This window comes from Chiroxiphia lanceolata, chromosome Z (assembly GCF_009829145.1).
Source record: "Chiroxiphia lanceolata isolate bChiLan1 chromosome Z, bChiLan1.pri, whole genome shotgun sequence".
Lineage (NCBI taxonomy): Eukaryota > Metazoa > Chordata > Aves > Passeriformes > Pipridae > Chiroxiphia > Chiroxiphia lanceolata.
In genome coordinates, this window is record NC_045671.1 from 31196783 (window position 1) to 31220144 (window position 23362).

Consider the following 23362-nt stretch of genomic DNA (forward strand, 5'->3'; position numbering starts at 1 on the left):
AAGATAAAGATCCATTGTCTTGACAACAGACAATATTCTGTTGGAAAAAGAATGCAAAAATTCAAGAACATCATACCTTACTGAAATGCCTCATTTCACAGACTTTTACTGACATTATGCTAAGACCTCACCAATTTTAATTCCCACATAACATTTGGAAAACACAGATTAGATACAACCTATGACATCTTTTCTTATTCAGTAAGCTTCTTGATCTTGACAAGGAGCTGCTGCAGATACTCTATACTGTACAAAGATTATTTGAGTTGCAAGAATAATCTTCCTTTTACAATCTAAGTTTGGATTATATGATTCAAATGAAGTCACTATTAATCATGTACTTAATAAACTTATTAATCCATCTCAACTAAGTTAATAACAACATGGATCTTCAACTTGGTCATGGTAGACAGTTAACAATATAACTTTAGTTCATACCAATCTAGCACAAGGATGAACATTTCAGATATTCAGATGAAACTCTACAACTACTTTCTTTGCAGGAGTCAGGAAAGAAAAGCACAGCCCACAGACATAAAGAACTACAGATTTCAGACTACATATCTGCTATGAAATTTTCAACATGACAATTGCTTGTGTGCTCGTATGTCTTAAATGGGATAAAGTGTCCCATCTTGCACGTGTGCTACAATGACACAATAATAAGTATGGTAGATCCATGTATTCACTTGAGCCACTCAGATTTCACCAACATAGAAACCATTATTAATGCCTATTAGTTACACAGAATCATCCAATAGTTTGAGTTGGAAGGAACCTGTAAATGTCAACCAGTCCAATCCCCCTTCAACGAGCAGGGATATCTTCAACTAGATCAGGTTGCTCAGAGCCCCATCCAACCTGCCCCTGAATTTCATTTCCAGGGATGGGGCACCTACCATCTCTCTGGCTAACCTGTTCCAGTGTTTTACCACCCTCCATGTAAAATAACTTACTTCTTATAGCTACTCCAAATCAGCCCTAATTCAGCTCAAAGCCATTACCCCCTGTTCTATAAGTACAGACCCTGCTAAAAGGTTTGCCTCCATCTTTCTTATGGGGCTTCTTACGCACTGGAAGGCTGCATAAGGTCTCCCCTGCGCCTTCTCTTATCCAGACCCCAACGCTCTCAGCCTTTCCTGTGCTTGGGATCCCAGATGCAGTGCTCCATGTGGGGTCTCACTAGAGTGGAGCAGAGGGGTAGAATCCCCTTTCTTGACCTGCTGCTCATACTGCTTTGGATTCAGCCCAGGACCCAGTTGGTTTTCTCGGCTGCAAGCATTTATTGCTGGGTCGTGTCCAGCTTTTCATTCAGAAAAACCCCCAAAACCTTCTTAGCAGAGAGGAGCGCTCTCTTCACTTCTCCATGCCTTCGTCCCCTAGGGATGTAAAACCAAACAAAAAAACCACAATAGGAAAAAAAAACCAGCCTTGTGTATATCGCTCATGTTACAAGCGCAACCTTGCTATTGTTGAGAAAACAGACCTGTGGTATTCCATACCTCCTGGTTGACTGGTAGAGTTCCTAGGGAATGCATGATTCCATAACTACTGTTTCCATTAAAAAAGCAAGCTAAAAAAAATCCACCAGCAGTTCTTCCCCCGTAATAAGCAAGTCCAAGTACTGTTCTATCAAAAGAGAAACAAAACTACAAAACAAGCCAAAAATGTGCATGAGAGAAGCAGAGAGCTTATAAACACTTATTGGCTTTCCACAGGAAAGGATGAAGTGGTGGGAAGGAACATATGACCCATAAAATAATTGGAATTAAATGCAGTCCAAGATATTTTGCTCAGATTTGTTCAAATTCCTTGCTATGGACATTTCCCAGACAACTAATATGGAAGCCAAAACAAGGATTCCCAATTTTGCATAATTTGCTGCGCTTGGGCAGAATTTAACTCCTGTTTCTGGAATTCATTCTGTAAGCCTGAATTCTTCACATTAACCTCATGTTTGACATGCCCCTTGAACGTGTGATCCATGAAATGACATGGTTTATTTCTGAAACTAAGGCTATCTCACATAACACCTAATGCTGTCCTATACTTGACTGCTTCCCAGGTCTCTTAAGAATTTACATTTCATCTCTTGGAAGCCACACAAAATGGACAGTAGATAGGCTTACAAAACAGATTGTTTTGCCTAGAGTTTTTCAATGCCATTATTCTGTTTACAGAAAAAAATGCAAAGTGCAAAATACAGATCACTTGAAAGCACTTTTCTTTACACGTTTTTAAGGTCTACCTGGCCTTCATTTCTGAATCCTCATTTCATTTGGTTATCCCAAGTAATATCCAGTCTGAGAGAGCAAAAATGGACCTCTGGGTAGAGAATGATGGCAACCCCTTGTCTTGAGGTTCCTCTCATGAGATCCTGATAAACCACTATAGATAGGAAGAAACTCCCTTCTTAAACCAATTAGTTCAGAAATGACTGTGTAGGGCAATCTATTAAAATGGGAAAACCTTTAAAATGGGAAAACTGGCACTTGGTAAGTTGTCATTCCTACCTGTGAACCACTTACCCTTGGAACTTCAGTGTAATACAGAATTAAGAAAACAGAGAAAGCAAAAGAATCCTGCTTTTGAAACACAATCATCAGTTTGACGCAGACATGTACAAAAATTACTAAAACCCATTCATGCATTCTGAAATCCTCACAGTCACTCTGATACCGAACAATTCCAGCAGCATGGACCATAGGTAAGGGAACAAGCTAGAAAGAGTGAGCAAATGCATATAAATAGATTTTTGCAGCTGGTTGCGGGTATCAAGGGCTTAGAAGTATCTATTAATACTGACAGGGACAGGGCAAATACAAATTACATATCAAAATTTTGCACAATAAAGGGAGTGGGAGAGTACTGGCTAGAACACTGGAAATTTTCATAAGGTTACATATTTGCTCCAAGATGATAATTACTGTTCCAGTGTTTACAAAATTGCACTTAAAGCACTCAAATAACCCATAAGCTATAATGTGAACTGCATGCAATTTAACCTATCCACCTGAGATGACCTTCTCAGAACTTGTAACTACAACAGGGTATGGTATGTTAAGCCTAACGTTTACACAGTAAGTCCTCAAGGCAAAAGTGCCAGGCTAAGAGATCATTGTCAGCGTGCCTCAGAGCTTCTCCTGCATGCCTTTTCAGCAAGAACAATGGCACTGAGTGAAGTCAGGAACTGTATTGCCAGGGACTGCCATGCTGTGTTTTCAAAAACCCTACAAAATCTAAAGCTGTGTTGTTGTCTTTGACGAAAGATTAGTTATTACAGATTAAAGATATTAAACATTACTTTTTCCAAATACAAATATTTTGCACATGTGTTCGGAGTCTCGTATCAATTCCTGACCTGCAAGACATATCTCCTAATACAGAAAGCCTAAACCCACCAACAATCTCTCTTTAAGGTGATCTGTGTCTCAATCACTCCTGATTTCACTGTCTTTATCTACAAAAACTTCAACATCTACAAACAGCTTTGAACCAAACACAGTTTCTCCTGCTCAATTTCGTTCTGAAAACAAGCCAATTACATTAGTGGTTATGTAACAGTAAGAAAAAACATAGCATGGAGATATTTTCTCACCTATATATAACTTAGGTTTAAAATGCTCCAAAAAATATTATATCACTAACTAATATTCCAAAAAGGTGAACAAAAAGGAAGTGCCAAGGCTGACCCCAGAAAAAAAAAAAATTTTCTTACTATATTGGAAAGCAAGGAGGTTTGATAAATCCATAACCATCAGAAGGAAACCTGAATCTATGCCATCCCACATTTTGAGGATCTTTTTCTCTCCATACTTCTCAGTATGGAAATTTTCTATAATTAAGAGTATTACTTAGAGTAATATTAACTCTTCTTCAGACACCCATCCCACACAAGATGCAGCCAGATGCAAAATTTCGCCAGAGAAGTTGGGTAATTTCTATGACATTCTCCCACCCACTCAAACTTGGTTGCAGAGTCCATCATGAGGCTACTCCCTAAAACTATCAGACAGAGTTGCAGCTTCCATTAGTTCCTACACTACGAGACAATCCTCAAGAGGTAAACTAATGTAAATTGTATTAAATTACAGAGTTAAACTACAGCTGACAACTATTAAATTTTTTACAGGATAGGACTAGGTTTCATAACTATCATGTGATTTGAGCAGATGCTCATTTGAAACAGCATTATAAATAGCGTAGTTATAACTAATTTAGATTTAGTGACATTCATTTTACTCAGGGGAGTTAATATTTTTGTTGAAAATGCATTGAATTATTTTACTACTGCTCATTCTGCATTGAAACACTGATTGCAGTTTCTCATTTGGACTACACCACTTTGAGAAATCACAGAAAACTACCGTCAGGCCTTCTCATAAATTCACTATCTATTCAATATCTCATAATTGCCTTCCATAAGAAAAATATTTTATAGACAGCAACTGGATTAAGCCTAGCACTATTTACACCATTAATTTAGAAATTATTGAAGGGAACTGCCTTGTCAAATGCAGTTGTCAAATGCATTTATTACTCTATTACTTACAGGCTTGCATAGTCACAATGCAAATATAAACATCTGTTATTTTAAAAATCTATTTTTGAAAGATTCCTTTAGAGAAAGGAGAAAAATGTAACAGAGTCACTCACCAGAGATAGGGATACAAGCAGGAAGGGGACAGAAAGGATCAACAGAATGCCTGACCCCTACAAGGCACCTTAGGAAGAACTAGCAATTATGACAGAGTACAGGTCTGCCACAGACTAAAAAAACAAAACAAAAGCCCCAAAACAACTGGCTGTCCTCACCAATGCTAGATAAGGCAGCATTTAATCACAGAACAGAGGAACAACTCCGAAGGACTTCGCAAAATGAAATGTAATAACTGCCAAGTTAAAACAAATGAAGTTATTATAATTTCATTGACAGAAAAGAAATCTATGATAGAATTTCTAAACTATTTTCTATCGAAATATACTGTGAGGTTTGCTCTGTTATTTCTAGAATTTAGTTTTGGATGATACACTTTTAATCAGTCAAAAATTATCATGGTCTGATATGTGACCCAACATTTTACTTTGTATGCCTGCACATCCATGAATGTCATCCAAACAAGACAGCATCTTTAAACATGAGGAAAAGTAAATGTATAAAAAAATACATGAGTGATATAAAAAGAGCAACTAGCACATGGGAGAATTTTAATATTTTCCACAGGAAAAATAAACGGAGATAAAAGAATTTTTTTTTTAGATGGTCTTGAAGCACCTAAAATGGCACAGAATGCTCATAAAGACCAAGGCTTAACACTGAAAACCAAGAAGGGGTTGTCTTTAGAACGATTCAGCACTCTGTATCACAGTGATCTTATAAAACAGGTATGTGCAGTTTGTAGACACTGAGGATGATTAAGTTAGTTATTTTTTCTTCTGAATTTCTATTTCTGACATTTTGGTACCCAGTAGAAAAGGTAATGAATGTACTTAAAGAAGGAATGTCACTGAGAAATATCTTTATTCTTGTACTTAAGACAACAAGAGCAGTTTCTTCATGACATTAGCTTTGCAAGAGACATACACTGACTATTTGTACTGAAAAAAGTTACAAATCTGATGGCACTGAAAGCCAGCTGATGCCCCCAGATGTGATTATAGCCTGATATGTAAGTTTGCTTTCTTTGCAGAGAACAGCACATTCCAAGACACCCTAAGTAACAGGTTGGTTAGAAAAAGGCAGATAAACACCTATAAATCCATATGATGCATGAAACTTGTAAGATTATTGACCTGAGAAACAGTAATTATTCTATGAGCTATGACTCTTCTCAATCCATATTTCAAGCAAAGCATAGCAAGCTCTTAACAGATATATGTAACATTACCTCTGAATCGAAATGTTGAAAGATTCTAGTTTGAAAGTTGTGCACTAAAATTCAAAACAGTTGAAGAATTTTTTCAAGTGCCATAATTGTTGCCATTCAGATGCAGTTCAAAAGTTTAAGAACTAATCACTGTTTTCCCCTTCTGCTCAGAATATTCCCAATATGAAGAATGAGAGTTTACCTCTTCCAAGAAATCACAAATTATTCTTTAAAACCAATGCTGATATGCCTTTTCAACTGAACTATCTGCATCAGCCACCACATTTCTGCATAATTTATTTTTGAATAAAATCTTATCTTCTACTCCTAATTCCTAAAAAACTAGTAATAGCAGTTCAATCCTAACACAGCATTTTTACAAAATTTGCTTTGTGCCTGCAATATGTGTAGCACAACCACAACATCTGCAAACAACATTTACTCAACATGCATTAAATATAAAGGCAGGCTTCAAAATAGGCTCAGAGATGTAGGTTCAATAACATGCAGAGAATACATCACCTGTTCTTGGTAGCTGTCTTCTGGACACAATGACTAACAGCAAAATAAGGACACAATTTGTATGCATTCTGAGAAAACTGAAGTCTTTAATTCCTTTCTGGTATTTCAAAATAGGCAGAACTAGAATAGTTGTACACTGACGAGTCAAGGAGGCTTTAAGTCCCTCTAATTTGATTCCCAACAAAAGGTCAAGTCACTAAACACTGCAGCAGAAACGTACTTACAGACCCCTTTTTCGTGTGATTGCATTTGTCCTGTCACGAGGCTGTTTGCTCTGAAACTCCAGAAATCTTTAGAAACAAAATATTTCCAACATTTCTATGCCAACAATTCATATTGATTAGAACTCTGGCTTTTGCTTTCATTCCAGATATGATCTTAATTAATTAATTGAATAATGTAACTCTTCAAAACCATTTTTTTCCATGACAGAAGTTTTGATCATGTGTAGAAAAATAAGTTCCTACTTTCTATAGCTGCTTCAGAATTTATTTCCTGCATTCACACTCATTATTACATGAAAAATAACCTCTGGGGCCTCTGTACTGCAAATGGCCACTGTGACTGACTGAGTTCAACTCTGATTTAAGACCTTGTGTTTCATCACTCGAGAATGCTCACTGAATTCCACACATCCAAATAATCCAAACCAAAACCTTGACATTGTATTGTTTACTCTTAAAACTGGTTCCAAGATAGGTGCTAAAGGGGGTTGCAGAAACTATGCAAGACATCCAGAAGTTCCATGAAGGCTGCTAGGGATCTACGGTGTTTTCACTGCCCTCTTGTGCAATTTTGGGGAAGGAAAGGAAAAAAAAAAGTGTATTGATGTTAGTTAGCAGTACTAGGGTTAAAGTGAATCAAAGAAACAGGAAAGTTTTAAGTCAAACATTGACTGCATCTCATGCGGACAAACTCAAACTTGTGATTCATCCAGGTAACTCGTGTAATAACTGCAGTGCAGACACAGCAGCAAAGAATGAACCCGAGCTTCATGAGATAACTATGAGCTACTTGCATTAAGCCCTGTTTTAGAAAACAGAAGAGAGAGCTCCCTATCTCTACAGAAAAGGTCTTGTCTGAACTATTTCTTTTGTATTGGGAACTAGAGGTTACATAATGCATCACCTTTTTGCTATTCTTGCACATAATGCTTATGATATGAAAGTAACTTTTGTTAAACAAAGTAATGTTTTACTTGAAAACCAAGTGCTACATCTAAGTCGCCTGCCTTTTTAGACTACCTTAAGGTTCTCATATAAATAGACGTAAGATCCTAGAAGAAGACTGAAAAAGAAATCTTTATCTTATCTGTCATTAAGTAGGTACTTTGAGACATTTCAAAAAGTTTTTCTACAAAACCAACACTTTTAAAACTGATAATGTTCAAAATTAAAATAAAATTCTTCTAGTAGCATAAAGGAACTAATAGTTTACAAAAGCAACACATGCACTCACTAGAGTCTAAGAGCTTTAAACATATTTCAAAAGTCTGAGAACTAGAGCATGAAAGGCTATGATTCTTTATGATTATTCAGTTCCTCTGGAGAAAGTAATTATTTTAGTTTATGAAAGGAAAGCAGAAAAAATTCTTAACATATTCCCACAATATCTGGTTAAATGAACATGCATCAATCTCTAGTTATAATGTATCAAATAAACATTTGTAAATAGTACACAAGGTAATGCAGCAAAATACTATTCAAGATCCTAATAATTTGAAAATAATTTCACTAGGTTTTAAAATACAAAGAAAAAGGATAATCAGAAGTAATGGAAAGAAGTTCAGTATGATTATTGTGTGATCTGGATACTGTTAGTATCAAGTAGGTATAGTCCCTGCATACTGCTAAGTGCCCACCTGCAAATAAGAGATGCCATTGCAGCAGTTGTAAAACAATACATATGGTAGTTTCACATTCATAAAAATCCAAAGCCATCTTTTAAACAAACAGCAGACATTGCTAGAGTCAAGAAAATGGCTCTCCAAGGATTCCATTGGAGCAGTCTGCAGTTCCAACAGTTTAGCATAAATCAGTTCTTCATCAAAAATCCTGTGAAGATTTGTTTTGGAGAGGAAGTGTAACTGCATGTCACTTACACTCCTCCTTCAAATACAACCCTTTTAAATTATTTATTCATCCTCACCATGAATATTTCAAATACTTGTTATCATCCACTTCATTTTCCTCTTGATTCAAGCAAGAGTTTCTATACCTGTATTACTCATTATTCTGCTTAGAGCATAAACAACTTTTCAGAAAGATACCCCTCACATGCCAGACAAAAAGAGAACCTGCTATCTCCCATTTATGTTTTCCACAGCGATGCCAACAAGGTCAAATACAGTGTGAGCACTGCTGTTAGCTCCCTTGCCAAATTTTAAAATTTTTTATATATTCTAACACTGATGGAAACAATACGCTATTTGTGCTTCTTTTTAAAAGAATTTGTTGCAACTGCCAAAAGAAGCATCATGTAAAGATGCAGTCACTACTTTCTCTTCTCTGTAAGCTTTTTAGGTTCTCAAAGAATAAACTAATTTCAGTATCTTCACCTCCAAATATCCCAACTTCTACTGGAAGTAAAGAAAGTAATATTTAGGACTGAATTTTCATATATCATTGGATGAATAGAATTTCCCAACATTTCCAACTACTCATTCTTGTTAAATAATACTATACCAAAGTACAGTCTTGTAACTGAGATGCACATGCAGAATATGTCCTTAGAAAGACTTAGATTTTATTGTTTTTCTTAAGGCGTAGGTCACAGAATTGGACAGTCTCAAGGCTATCCATGCCTCAAACATATTTGGCAGGAAAAAAAAAATTAATTCTACACCCCCTCTAAGGACAGTAGAGGACATTAGCTTCCACAAAATCTTCTGACTATAAAGAAATCAACGGTTGTATGAGGATCCCATGTTCCAAGGGTGGGAGGTTTGCAGCCAAAGTATATCTGGCCCCGAGATGAAGAACACTTTCCTTCACTCTTAACAGTTCTCTCTTCAAACACAGAAGTGGTACCAGCAGCTCCTAAAGCTGGCTCCACTAGCTCCAGACTGATCTGATAAAGGGTCTCTAAAGGAGATGATAAAAAGTAAAAACAAGACATAAGAAGACCACTGAAGTTTGTTAAAAAGGGCACTAGTAACAATAATTATGTTCTATATCACATTTTATTTAACATTGCTAAAGTCACGTCTCTCTAATTTTTAAGTACCTCCCAGTTAACAAATATATGCCTACTAATATTATCACAAAATATTTCTAGAAACAACCTCATAGGACTAAGTATGTATCTGTGGAGGAAACATTCTAAAACTTCTCATATTCTGTCATATTACAAATTAATTAAAATCAATATCATCCACCAAAAAGGCATGGCACGATACACAACAGAGAAGGCTTGCCCTTACTAGGTTGTGCAGAATCAATAGACATTTTTGCAAGTACATTCATTTTCTGTAGAACAACTGGTAATCACGAACTTGGAGGTACTGTGTTGAAGAGAAGATGAGCAAACATCCCATGCCTTTTTATCAAAGACAAACATTTCCTAAGGGAATTACACTGTTAGCTTCCCCTTCATATGATACTCTCCGTTTCTTATGTTAAGCATTCCTTCCATCACAGCTTCTGTTTGATTGTCTCGCATTTTTAGACTGAGCTTCATTATACAAATTTTAGGGGCCAGATTTTGTTTTCTTTTAATTTTTGTGAAGCTTGCAAATTCATTCTAACTCACTTTGGAAATATTTTTTCTCACTCTGCAACACAGGTAATGACATCAATAATCCTTAAAAAAAATTCTACAATATAAAGAAAACACATTTATCTGATTTTTATTGCCAAGACCTAAGAACACAGTATGCACATATATGACAAAAGCATTTTCTTTTTGATTAAATAGGAAGGTAACACTCAAATTAAAAGCAATGGTAATTGCTAACTATTTTTCATCAACTTCTCAATGCCTAGAAATAGTTAAAAAATAATGCCTCTCATTCTCAGACCCACACTTTTCTGTCTCTATTGCACACACAAAAATTGCTTTGTTCGGCTTACTACACTTTTCCTCTTTAGACAAGATGAAACATGACCGGGTAAATAAGATTCAGCAGTTACCAGGACAGACAATCCTCAGCCTAAATGTTATAAATCCTTAAGATGACTAAAAATTCCCCTAACATTTATTTATTTTTACAACACCATGATTTTTAGCCTGGTTCCCTAGCCAAATTCTAATTGGAGCAATTAGAGCCTACTTAAATTCTCCATCTAAATCAGCAGGAAATGGCTGTCTTCCATTCCGAACAAATGAATATTACTGGTATGTCCTGTTAAACTTCTGCGAAAAATTTAAAAATATCTCAAAACAATTCTAAAACCTAGAATCCAGTTATGCTATCATTCTGGAAACATGCCAAATCAGAGTACAGCCTTGGGCCTTGAGGACGCCCAAGGCTGTACTTGTTTCAGGGACATAATTACAACATGATTATGTTGGTGCTGCAGGGAGAAACAGTTCTCTGTTCCAAAGGAGACTCAGCTATAACTCAGCTCCAGACAGAAAGTAAATCCTTACCAATCCATCTGGCAAATCGTTCAACAATCACCTTTGTACCTGTTGCTTAAAGTCAGGAAAACTGTCACAACATGCTAACGGTCTGTTAAGTTTTGTTAAAGATCTCAGCACATTTTCTAATGACACATAGAAGAGAGCATGAACACATACACAGTCTCTTACTAAAGTCTTTTAATAGGTGCCATCCATTCCCTTGAAAAATGTTTCTGTCCGAGATTTAAAGCTGTCCACCTATCAACACTGCCATGACTGCTTTTTGCTAGTCTTTGTCCCCCTCCAGCCAGATTCTGATGGCACAAACACCAGACAGATTCCCAGTGCATCTCTGCAGGGCAAAAAACCTGGCAAAGACTACTGTATCTCCCAGCCTCAAAATTTACCACATGAAATATTGCCCTCATTAAGAATCTGCTCTCTGTAAAATAAGCTGTTTTCTCTTCTAAAGATTTTCTTCGAGTATTCCAGAAAGGCTTACTTCTCAGGATAGAAACCAAACCTGTAAAGCTTCATACTACAGAAGATGCTCTGCTGCCTCCTTCCCCCTCTCAGCTTACAACCACATGAAAGATTGTCACTGATGATCCAAACAGGTTTTTACACCAGTAGAAGAAAAAGTACTACAGAAAAGCACTGATCACAATAGCCAACTTCTTATTTTCCTCACTCCTCAAATTAATGTAAGCCTCCTATATAAAAAGGAATACTACAATAAGACAAAAATATCAGAGGGAATTAATATTAAGTGTACCTATTACAAAAATGAATAATAGTCAAAAAAATATCAGTGCTGATTCAAAACATTCAGCAAATAACTGCTGTTAATCGTTTTCCCATAAAAACACCGATACAAAAAATTCCCATCAAAGATAATAACCACCAGCAACTCCTTCTACCATATGTTTATTCCATAAAATATCCAGGGTGAGCTGGGCAGTCCTGGGCCAACCCTGGACTCAAAAGTTGCCAGCCTCATAGCAACCAAACTTGACAAATGTGCCTATTGACGGTCTGCAATAAAAAAGCAAAAACAACTGAACAAGGAATAGTGAAAACCAAAATGTTCCTATTATAAAAATCACAGCTGAAGTCAGGCCTGAAATACAGCAGCAAGCTATCAAGGTAAAGCCAGTATTTTGATATATTTTATCAGTTATACAAAATTCACAAGACTTCAGATTACAAATCGCAAATACACTGCAATACCTAAAAGTATTGGAGAAAAATGTTATTGTTTCAGGATCAAAAACATTGATACTTGTGTTTTCAAGAAATTACTTCAGCAGCAAAATATGCTAACAAAAGAGAGACAGTCTCATACCACATCTGAGGGGAAAAAAAATATTCAGCTTTCAGTTTCTCCTGTCTCAGTTCTGCACCCATGTATACCAACCACAGCCTGACATACAAGCAAGGAAAAGGAATCACAGAGTTCTTGTAACGGCAACACCTGCCTTCCCTGGGGCTCACAAGATCATCCTGTGATCACCAATCGATCAACAGGAAATCAGGAAAGCACAGCTGCTTCCTGATTCCCTTCACAGGAAAGAAAAACTGAGTTCACGAGCAGCAGTAAGGGAAGGCTCTAGACCCCAAAGGCCTCTGGTATTCACACTGACACAAAATCTTCCCAGTTATAAATTAACTGTTTAGACTGAAAACCCACAAGTCTCATATTTCTTGCTGCTCTGCTTACTCTCAACCAAATCTATTCTAGACTGTTTTGTAACTATTGTCTTAAGTTCAGACAAACTTAAATCACACCAGACCGCAAGTTACCTTTCTGTCTGAAACTTTTCAGTAGGGTCTTTTAACTCTGGTCTCCAATAACCACTTTGTTAAGCCAGCTGTAGCATTATTCAAATACATATAAATAAAAAATAAACATCAGTGTCTTGTTAGAAATTAAAACAGCCAATCAGCACAGTGACTACTGAGATAGGTTAAAGTTAAGTGAAACTACTGAGATAAGTTAAAGTAAAACAGGCTGTTTGTGAACACAGTTTTGCCTTCATCATGCTGGAGAAGATGGTAGATGAGAAAGAGTGGCTTCAGTATGACATGATACACAACTGAAATTCAGTGGGCCTATGACACCCTCAGGAATATAGACTCACTCCACAGAGCCATAACAGCTAAAAAGTAAGATAATTACTGACATAGATCAATAGCAAGCCATAAGTCAAGTTAGGGTTTATGTCATTCTCAAGGGAAGTTTGGGATTTATCGCCAGTTGGTTCCCTGAGACAGAAAAAGTCATATGTGGGGTACAGAGGAGATCACAGAAGGTACAGGACTAAAATGTAGTTTGATAATTAAACAAATCCATAGGCAACGGTGAATCAAGTGGACCAGACATAATAATGGAAACCCCTATGGCACCAGAATTTCATCTGCAGGGAAACGAAAAAAAAGAAAAAATTTGTGATCGTGTAAGTTTAGGCTCACTCTAAAAATCAGTTATGTCATTGCTTAAGAAGTTCATCTCATTCATTTTAATTGAGCACTATAAACTTAAGTGTTGAAGTTCACAAATGCAAACTAAGAGATATCATACAGAGTGCCCAGTAAAAACTAAAGAGAAGTTGAAAGGAAAGCCTTGAGACACCCGAAAATTTGGGGCTTTTTTATAGTTAGGTTTATATTTGAGTAACAGGACATACAGGTCTTTTTCTGCTACCCTGTGGTTCAAAACAGCATAAGTAAGGCTGTTTTCACAGGACTTCTATCACTGCTGCTACACATGGAAACCATCAAACAAAATCCAATGCCACAAAATATTTGATCCAGGCCGTTTTGAAGAACAAACATCAAACCATTAATCTTTTCATGGAATTGTAAAGGTTGGAAAAGACCTTCAAAATCATCCAGTCCAACCGTCAACTCAGTGCTACCACTGTAACCCTTAAACCTCTAAACCACGTCACCCAGCACCAGATACAGACGCCTTTTAACTAAATGGAGAAAGATTTGCTAACTAAATATCTGTGATACCAAAATTAGGCTGTTAGGGGTTTTTCTTGATTTCAATATAGACAGAAAAACCTATATCTCTCTAGCAAATAGGCCTGGTTCTTATTTAGAAAAAAACCAAACCAAAATACACAAAAATAAACAACAAAGAAACAAAAAGGGAAAGAAAGGGGGAAAAAAAGAAAAAAAAAAAAACCTCGGTTACCATAGTTCATTTTCTCAAAACAGTCCTGGTATAGAACTGTTTCAGGCCCACTCTGCCTCCTCTTTCTTCTAAAAAATTCTACATATGATTTGGGAAATAAACCATCTAAAATATTAATATGAAATGTTTACCTTGTTCTTTCATAACATGAAACCAAAGAATTAAACAATATATAATAATTGATAATGAATTTCACATGTGTATTTTTGTTTTAAATCCTAGTATTTTTAAATTAAAACAATCATTTGCATTTGATAAAGTATCATTAGAAAAAACAGATAACCTGCATTTCAAACAAGTCACACTTCACCTAGAAATTCCATCGTAAAGGAAGAGCACACACACAAATCAGTCTACTGAAAGCATTAAAACATTAAAGAGGAACAAATTACTTACATTATCTTCTTCCTCTGTATCATCGTCATTATCGTCATCACTATCCTTGAACCCTGGTGGAAGTGGTGGCCCAATGAATTCATCATCATCATCATCAGTATCCTCAGCTGGACCTTTAGCAGAACTCTGGGGTTGCATGGAAGGACCAGTTAACTCTTCATTTGAGCTGTCCTCACTTTCACTACTGATTGTCTCTCTGCAAGAAAAATTTAAAATATTACTATTTCAAGAACATGGCCACTTCCATAGGAGTTTTCAGATAAAAGATGTTGGGCACTCTTGTCAATCGACAGACACCAAAATTAGCAGTAAAATGTACATTAATTTTTATTAACCATCATCTTGAAATCACAAAGAAAAGCTTTGAGAAAGGAATATCATAGTGACAGACAGTTCAAAAAACTGAAGAAAATAAAAAAAGTTAAATGGATTGTAAAAGCAACAGTACGACATCATTAGTACAGATTTCAACATTGCTTAGAAACCAACAGAATATACTGTTACACAGCAATTTCAAGATTCTGTTTCAAGCTGCAGCTTGTACAGACGCTCTGCACTTCTGTTGTCTGGGTGGAAAACAAAACAGTAACTGCCCAGGCTCACACTCAGACTGAGAACACAAAGCGTGGCACTTGCTTTGAAATGCTGGTAAAGAATAATAGAGTACTAGGCACTTCCACACAAAGTCTAAACTCTGAAAGTTACATCAAATTGCCACTTTGATGTTGTCCAAATCGGTTGTGTAAACACATTACTTTTGGCATTGGGAAATTTCTGAAAAGTTGAGTTATTTAGTCCACGTTCACGCAGTTTATTCAAAATAGCCGCGCCCCCTCTGCTGGCAGCTCCAAGAAGGGCCACTCGAATCAGCAGATCTCAAAGGAATTAGCAGCTTTTCGACTACATAAAGTGTATCATCACAGTGATACTTTGCAGCACAAATCATTTGTTCCTTTCATATTCAGCAAGATAAACTCCCAAGCCAAGTCTTGCAATTTGATCTTATATTTTCAGAATTTTTAAGTGAGCAGACTGCAAAACAGTCTTATTTTTCTCTTCTCTTTGTTAAACTACAGAGGTATCACTTTAGGGTTTTTTTAAAAAAAGTTTAGGTTATCACTTAAAAACTGTAATAAAAACATGAAAGTTTAAGAATATAATAAAAGATTAAGAAAATCAGTTCTAACCTACATAATTGTGACAGAGAAGGCATCCTCATTCTGCCCCCAACACCAGTTGTACATTAAACAGGTACTAACTACAAATTTTTGTGTTGGACAAGCAACTGAAACTCTATTTTAGGAATAAATCAAAAAAACCTAAAACCAACACAGCTTAGGTCCTCAGATATTACAGAGAAGAGGTGGGTTTGATGCCTGAAAGTTTTTCTAAGTTTTCCAACTATACGTATTAGTATAATAAAGTAAACTACCTCTACATACGAACTTGCTTTTGCATAGTGATGACAGACATATAAAGACTTCCATCAGGATATGATTATCTAATAAAAACAACTCAAATAAAAAGAACTTCTCCTACTCTACAACAATGGGGTAATCAATATCCTTTTACCAAAAGGAAAATTTTACAGCATGTGAAGCACAGCTTGGGATCTTCAAAGTTCTTCCAGTAAGTTATCCTCAAAACTAAGTTCGCAATACTATGGGCAAAAGACTTGTGTTTTAACAGTTGATATGCATTCCTAGACTAAAAATCTTTTCCCTAAATGCTAAACTATTTCATAAGTTTTGGAATGTAACCAAAAATATACACTGTGACAGTGAGAAGGATGTATACAACATTCGAGGAGGCCATTCCAATCCTGGTGTCGTGGATTTTCAGATCTTTCTACAGACACCCAAAAGCAATATCTACCTTTCTTCCTAACTACCCGTCCTTATCATTTTCTCATTTGCTAGGAAGGAAGTTGATCAAATCAAAAATTTCAGTATTTTAAGGGGCAATGTAGCCACTCTGCACATGAAATGGCCAGAGTTGCTGTCCTATTTTTCAACCCCACTCCAAGCTTGGCAGGGACAACCAACTACTCCAGCTACAGCTACCGGTATCCTCTGTCCTGACTGGAATAAAGTCAAACATAACAACACGCCAGTGCAGCCAGACCAAAAGCCCATCTGCCCTCCTGACAGCAACTGGGAGTGGTGCTGACAGAAAGGATAAAACAAGTGGTGCTCCTTCAACTTTCAGCCTTCCAGTCTAACTCTAGCAGGGGCTGTAAAGGAAGAAGAACCATTTTGCCAGACCCTTTCCCAGGATTCAGAGAAGGGTAAGGAATTTTTTTTGCTTCCCCTTATTACCTCCTCAGTGAGTGAAACAAGCTGTAAGAGTAAAGAAAAGGAAACTGTAACAGAGCATGGATGGTACACTAAGAGGAGAAATAATAAAACACATTCTGAGAGTTGTGCAAATATGTGCGCATATCCTTCCCATGTGTTAACTCTTCTTACATCATTCACTCAATTTTCTCCATTTTTTTCTTTTCATTTTGCAAAGCACAATTACTATACTTCTGCATAAATACATTAAGTACCATAACTATTGTAAATATCCCTCTACAGCAAAACACCTCAAGAGCCAAAATAATCAGTAGCTGTTCTTCACGTTGTTTAGGAGAGACTATCAACTAAAAAATTAGTATAAGGGCTACTAAGATAACTGAAAGTACCTGGAAATTAAAAAAAATTAAAATTCAGTAAACTGCTGCCATTTTCAGGGAACAGATGATGCTACACATACTAAATCAGTTTATAGTAACTAAAATCTACTTTATAAAAAAAAATAGAAAATCCTGTATTTCAGACTTAAATCGTTAGTTGCAGAATTGTTCCTCTGAATTAAGACTGAGGCACAATAGCTTGACTCTTTCATTAGCTTCCTGTTTCTAATCACTAAGTACTAAGGTACATATCCTATTTTACAAGGAAATACAAAACTTCCAGGAGAGCTTTTCATGTCAAGCCCTTCCTTCTCACTGCTTAGTAAAAACAAAAGGAAAAACAAAAGAAAATTTACTATCAGCAGAACTCAGATGAGTCACCAGAGCTTACCTAATAATTCAGCATACTGAAAAGTATTTGTTATCTTCCTTTATACAAAGTCCCTGGAGTTCTCTCCTGTCAGGTCCATTAGCAAAATGAGATGATTATGGAAAGCCTCTGTATCAACTGACTGCTCTCCTCCTTACCATTTCTTTAAATTGCTTCTGTATACTGGAGTCACCCATACACAATACATGATCATGTTACATTTAAAATTCTTGTTGTTCTTCATTATGTCACCAAATAGATATGTAAGTTCATCAAAAAAAAAAAAATGAGAGCACGGATATTTTTCCCTCGAGCACAAGAGGATCCAGAGGGCAGTATTTCAGTTATTTCAGTGAGAGTGCATGGCTCATTCAAGTTTTTCATAGAGCAGCAGGCAAAAAATTTGCTAACAAAAATTTGCTCAGTCTGAAATTCTAAAAGTTTCTCTATAACAACCTACCACATATAGACTCTACCAGCCCGTAACATATATATATATAGGTATGTATATATACATATATATATACACATATATATACATATATATGTATAATATACATATATATATATATATATATAGGTCTGCTAGAGTCTTGTATGGCTTATTAGACTTTGATAGATAGAGAAAGGTAAAAATTTACAGCGCACTCATCTCTGCAAGCCCTGCCATACAATGGAGTTTGTGGTCCCCATTGCCCTCAGCTCTTTTGATCTTCCAGCAATTCAGAATTCAAACTGTAAAAGCCACAGCATACATTGTTTATCAATAATAAATGTTGGCAAGTCTTAAGAGTATATTTCATACTGAAGACAAAACAAAAAACTTTCTTTACCCCACCATTACTCTAGAAAACCTGCATGCAGAGGCTCTCCACCTACCTCACTTTCTTTTTCGTCAGACATGAACAAGCACATTCCATTTACAAGCGAGAAAAATAGCTGCTAATAAGGTTGACATGTTGTCATTATATCTGCCCTAATATTTTAAAAAAATCCACAGATACTGACATTATTGTTATTTTTAAAAAGTATGCCCAACAGGATCAAGGAGAAGACTGCAAAAATGAATATCAAATATACCTAATATCAATATATACAAATATGGACACATCTTCAGGATTAAAAAAAAAAAATCAAAATCTGTGTTGTCACTGGAATACTTCAGATAACACAGACACGTTCACAAAAGCTAAATGTCACTCATGTTATCAGAACAAACAAACACCCTTTCCAGAAAAGAAATCTGCTACATGGAATCTCCCACCATATCTAAGTACCTTTCAGTTAATGTGGACCCAGCTCCTGTTGCACTGGATGCTGAGGCTGATGACTCAGTGCATGGAATTCTAAACTCCTTTTCAGTCTGGTCTTCCTTTTCTCTTTCACGGGCCTCTGAACACAGAGAGCACAGAAAAGACAAATAATCAAGTCTTTTAGAAAATATTAAAATTAGTGGCTTGCTGAGGATAGTTACCCAACTTTCTTCATTTTCAGACCTATATGAAATATTTGAAAAGGTAACAGCAAATAAAACATTTAACCTGAAAATACTTTTACACATAAACTAAATTTCCATTGCTACTGCAATTATCACACTACAAAGTACTACAAGAAAACATAAATGCCAGTTGTTCATTTGTACATGCTTTCAAACATGTTGATTATATAAGGATGCTGATATTTCAGTATTTTCAACACTATATTAAAGCAGCATGATCACTTCAGAGAACTTTTGATGTTTTCATAGTGCAGGGAACTAAATTAGTACATAAGCATACAGATGTGAACACCTGCAAGATATAGAACCAGGAAACATATCAGGTAGTGGAGGAGACATATGCGAAAGTTATCACAGTTATTCCAAAAAGCTAAAAATCAGAAGCGTATCTTAAGAAATCTGAAAATAAAATGCTCAAATTAAGCCCCCCAACAAAAAGCTGTAACACATACACATTTTTGATTGCTATACACTGAATACTAAAATTTGTTTCTAAGTTAAATACCTGAACTACATACAAAGCTTTAAAATTTTTGGCAAAATAATGAACTTTACAAAAAAAAAATTGCTGCATGCTTCCTTTACAGGTACAAGCCTAGAATCTGGGGGCAGGGCAGGGGGATGGGATGGGGTGGAGCAGGGAAAGGAACAGGATACATTCAAGATATAGGTCAAGATATCTTGACTTAAAAACTTAGGGGTTTGTAATCGCTTACTGAATCTCCCTCCTAAACAAAAACTTGATGTAAACAAATGATTTCTCAAGAGAAATGATAGCTCAAGTTGAAAGAGTCTCAAACACAGAAAGGTTTCCAACATGGAGACGCACTGCTGTGTTTAGATTCAGCGAACACAACAAAAAAAAAAAACAAAACAGTCCAAACTGAATTTGGGAATCCCTTGTACATTTGAATTCCACAGTGTCTTAAAGTCCACAAAGTCAATGAGCCCCCACAGATCTTGTGGTTCTGCATAGAATCAAGGTAATAAAAAGCCCTAGTATCATAACATGAGTAGATTATTAAGGTCTATTAATTTCATAAACTGCAACAGTTAAGAGAGCAGGTTAAGTGTAATCTAGTAGGATGGAAGCTGCTCAACCATGATGGCATCATATGAAAAACAAAACAGAAGACATACGTTCTGCACAAACTGTCCAAGCGGAGGGAGAAAGCATGCAAAATTGATAAAGAGATTTCTAGAATATATATAAGTGCTCTCAAGGACCTTGTTTGGACTGCTGTTCACTTGGATACAGGCAGCAAATGATACAATTTCCTCCATCTACCACTCTCAAACCACCACCTTGAAAATGCACAGCAAAAGACAGAGACACACTTGTGGACTGCAATATAACCTGATGTTTGGTATAAGACAAACATGTCTTCTTCATTATTCTGTTGTCTTTAGATTAAAGCTTCGTACCATCTTCCCTTCCAAAATACATACACAGCTAAGCAAAAGAAGAAAAGAAATACTCTCATGTTCAAATTCACCTTTTTTCTGTATCTGCAAGCTTGCACACTCACACTGCTCTTACATCCTCAGACCTCACAAGTAAATTAATAACTCTACTATCCATCAAGGCCCAAGCTGTTAAGGACTGTTTTACTTGAACAAAACTGCGTCTATGTTTTGTTCTCTAGACAGCCAGTCTGAGACACTTCAAACATCACCCTAAGAGAGGAAACAAAAACATGTTTTAAAACGCATTAAGCCGACTACGCTTCTTACCCAAGACCTTTCTGCTCCTCTCTACTGCAGTTCTTCTCGTTTGCTCAAACATCGCTTCGAGGTCGAAAGTCCGAGCTTTCTTCCCTGAAAACGAAGAAAAAGCAGACTGGAACAGAGCTCCACCTGCAACTGAGAGGCTCTGCTCCCACCTCCACCAGCAGCCTCCGCCGGGGCTCCCCGGCACCTCCCGCCGGCATCGACACGCACCGAAGCCCGAGAACCCCATGGTGGCCGCCAGCTCCGGGTCGGGTGCCCCCAGTATCTCTGCGTCTGCAACGAGAGGGAGAAGAGAGGAAAGCACGGGGTCAGTGGGGGCCGCGGGCTGCGCTGGGCCGAGCCCCCGCACACCCCGCCGCTCACCGCTCTCCGCCGCCGGCTCCATGCCGCGGCTGCCCCGGATCCACAATAGCCGCCGGCAGGAAGCGGCCGGGCGGGCCCAAAGGAGCTTCCTTCCCATCGCAGGAACCCGTCAGCGTCATGGAGCCAACGCCCTGCTCCTGGCAGGGCCACATAAAACTGACCCGCGTGACTACGAGTGTCGTGCAGACGCTCCTAGAGCTTTGCCAGGCTCGGTGCCGCGACAATTTTCCTGGGAAGCCTCTTCCAGGGACCGACCATCTTCTCAGAAAATGAACCATTTCCTGATGGAATCGAACCTGAATTTCCCATGACAACAGCTTCATGCCACCTCGTCCTGTCCTACTGCTGGTCACCACAGAGATCAGATCAGAACCTCCTCTGCGCTGCCCCCATGAGGAAGGTGTTCCGTGCTGTGAGGTCCCCCCTCAGCCTCCTCCAGGCTGAACAAGCCAAATGACCTCAGCCTCTTCTCGTAAATCTTGCCCTTGAGACCTTTCACCATCTTGGTCCCTCTCCTCCTGATACACTCTTAACAGTGTGATGTCCTTCTTAAACTGAGGTGCCCAAAACTGGACACAGGACCTGAGATGGGAAGTGCAACCCAACAGTACAGTGTAGAATCGGGGCCAGTGATACTGTGTCTCCTGCACGCCAGGACACAGTTGGCCCTTTTGGCTTCCAGTGCATTGCTGGCTCATATTCAACTTGCCATCAACTCTAAAACTCAGATTGCTTTTCATGGGGCTGCACTCCAGCCTCTCATCTCCTACTTTGTTTGTATAACTAGGATTTCCCCATCCCAGGTGGAGAATCCGGCACTTGCTCTTGTTCAATTTTATATAGGGGGCAATTGCCTAGCTCTCTGTCTATCCAAATCTCTGTAAGGTCTCTCTATTATCAAGGGAGGCCACAGCTCTTCCTGGTTTAGTATCACCAAACTAACTTAATTCCTGCAAACCAGATCATTTATAAGAATATTAAAAAGCACTGTCCCTAAAACTGAGCCCTGGGAAACCTTGCTGGTGACTGGTTGATAGCTTCTCAATCTTGAGAAGATACAGCAAGAAATTCCCCATTTGCCATGTAAACCCTGCAGGGGTTGAGGCTTAACTTCAGGTTCTGCATTTGGAAAGCAGAGCAGGAGGATTGTGTTTCTTGTGCCATGAGCCTCTGCTATAAATGAAGCTTTCCCGAATGTGTGCTGGACCGATCCAGGAACAGAAATTCAGTGCAGTCTAGGCAGCAAACATGACTTACAAATCAGACTCCTTCCCTGAAATCCAAGTTTCACCCAGCCCCAAAATTTCCTGTGACAATTTTGAAATGTCTATGCTGTTCAGAGCAGATATGTCACTTAGCAGAGACCCAGCCTTGGTAAGTTAACAGCCTGCTACAGTCACACTGATGTGTCAGCCCAAATTCTGGAAAAACAGTAGCTTCCTCAGGCAACTTACTCTGCTTCCATACCTTATCTCTGAACAGAGGCACTGTGCAGGCCTTGGAAGGGGAATCCCTGTGTTGTCCCAAACACAGGCTCCTTACCTGGTGTGTAGTGCCAATTTACACACCGAGGTGAGGCATTTCTATTTCTTTATTCTAGTTTGCACAAAGTAGGGAGATGTGTGGTAACTGACAAAAGGCTGGCCTCCCAATCATCAAAGCTTTACACTATTTATACATTTTAACAAACAAAGGCATCAGCATTCATTGGTTACAAATTACATAATTTTTTTATTAACCTCTATATGGTCTTTGTATCTCTCACTTGTCTTGCTAATTAGCCCATAGGTGCAGTTCTTCCTTCCTCTTGAGTTTGGGGTTCATTTTGAGTAGGTAGTCAATGACTCCGTGGCTGGGATCACCCACTGCTGAAATTACATCACACACTGCTGAAATTACCTTTACCCCAGTTAATGCTCGGTTCCGCTGACTTCGCTCCTTGTGACTCTTATCCAAACGATCTTGTGATAGTCTTCTCCTTAAAACATAAGATTTGCTAAGTGTACAGTGTTGAAATGCGATTGCTTAACCATAACTGTCCATCCACATCTACCAACTAAAAAAAATTGTAACACTTGACTCAAACCCCTATTGAAATCATAAGGGGCTCAGTATCACCCTGTTTTTGGCTTACATCACTAAAGACAAAGTCACAGAATCACAGAATCATCAG

At 37.7% G+C, this 23362-nt stretch overlaps 1 protein-coding gene across 1 annotated transcript in view; it reads right to left on the reverse strand.

The window, feature by feature from the left end:
• WDR70 (WD repeat domain 70) overlaps positions 1 to 21237 on the reverse strand; it is a 130124-nt gene extending 108887 nt beyond the window's left edge. The window contains exons 1-5 of the mRNA XM_032675240.1: positions 21190 to 21237; positions 21037 to 21099; positions 20830 to 20913; positions 18875 to 18989; positions 14551 to 14746 (exon numbers count right to left, since the gene is read on the reverse strand). Coding sequence (XP_032531131.1) covers positions 14551 to 14746; positions 18875 to 18989; positions 20830 to 20913; positions 21037 to 21099; positions 21190 to 21211 — 480 coding nt within the window. The 5' untranslated portion in view covers positions 21212 to 21237. The remainder of the gene's footprint in view (positions 1 to 14550; positions 14747 to 18874; positions 18990 to 20829; positions 20914 to 21036; positions 21100 to 21189) is intronic.
• Positions 21238 to 23362: the final 2125 nt, after the last annotated feature.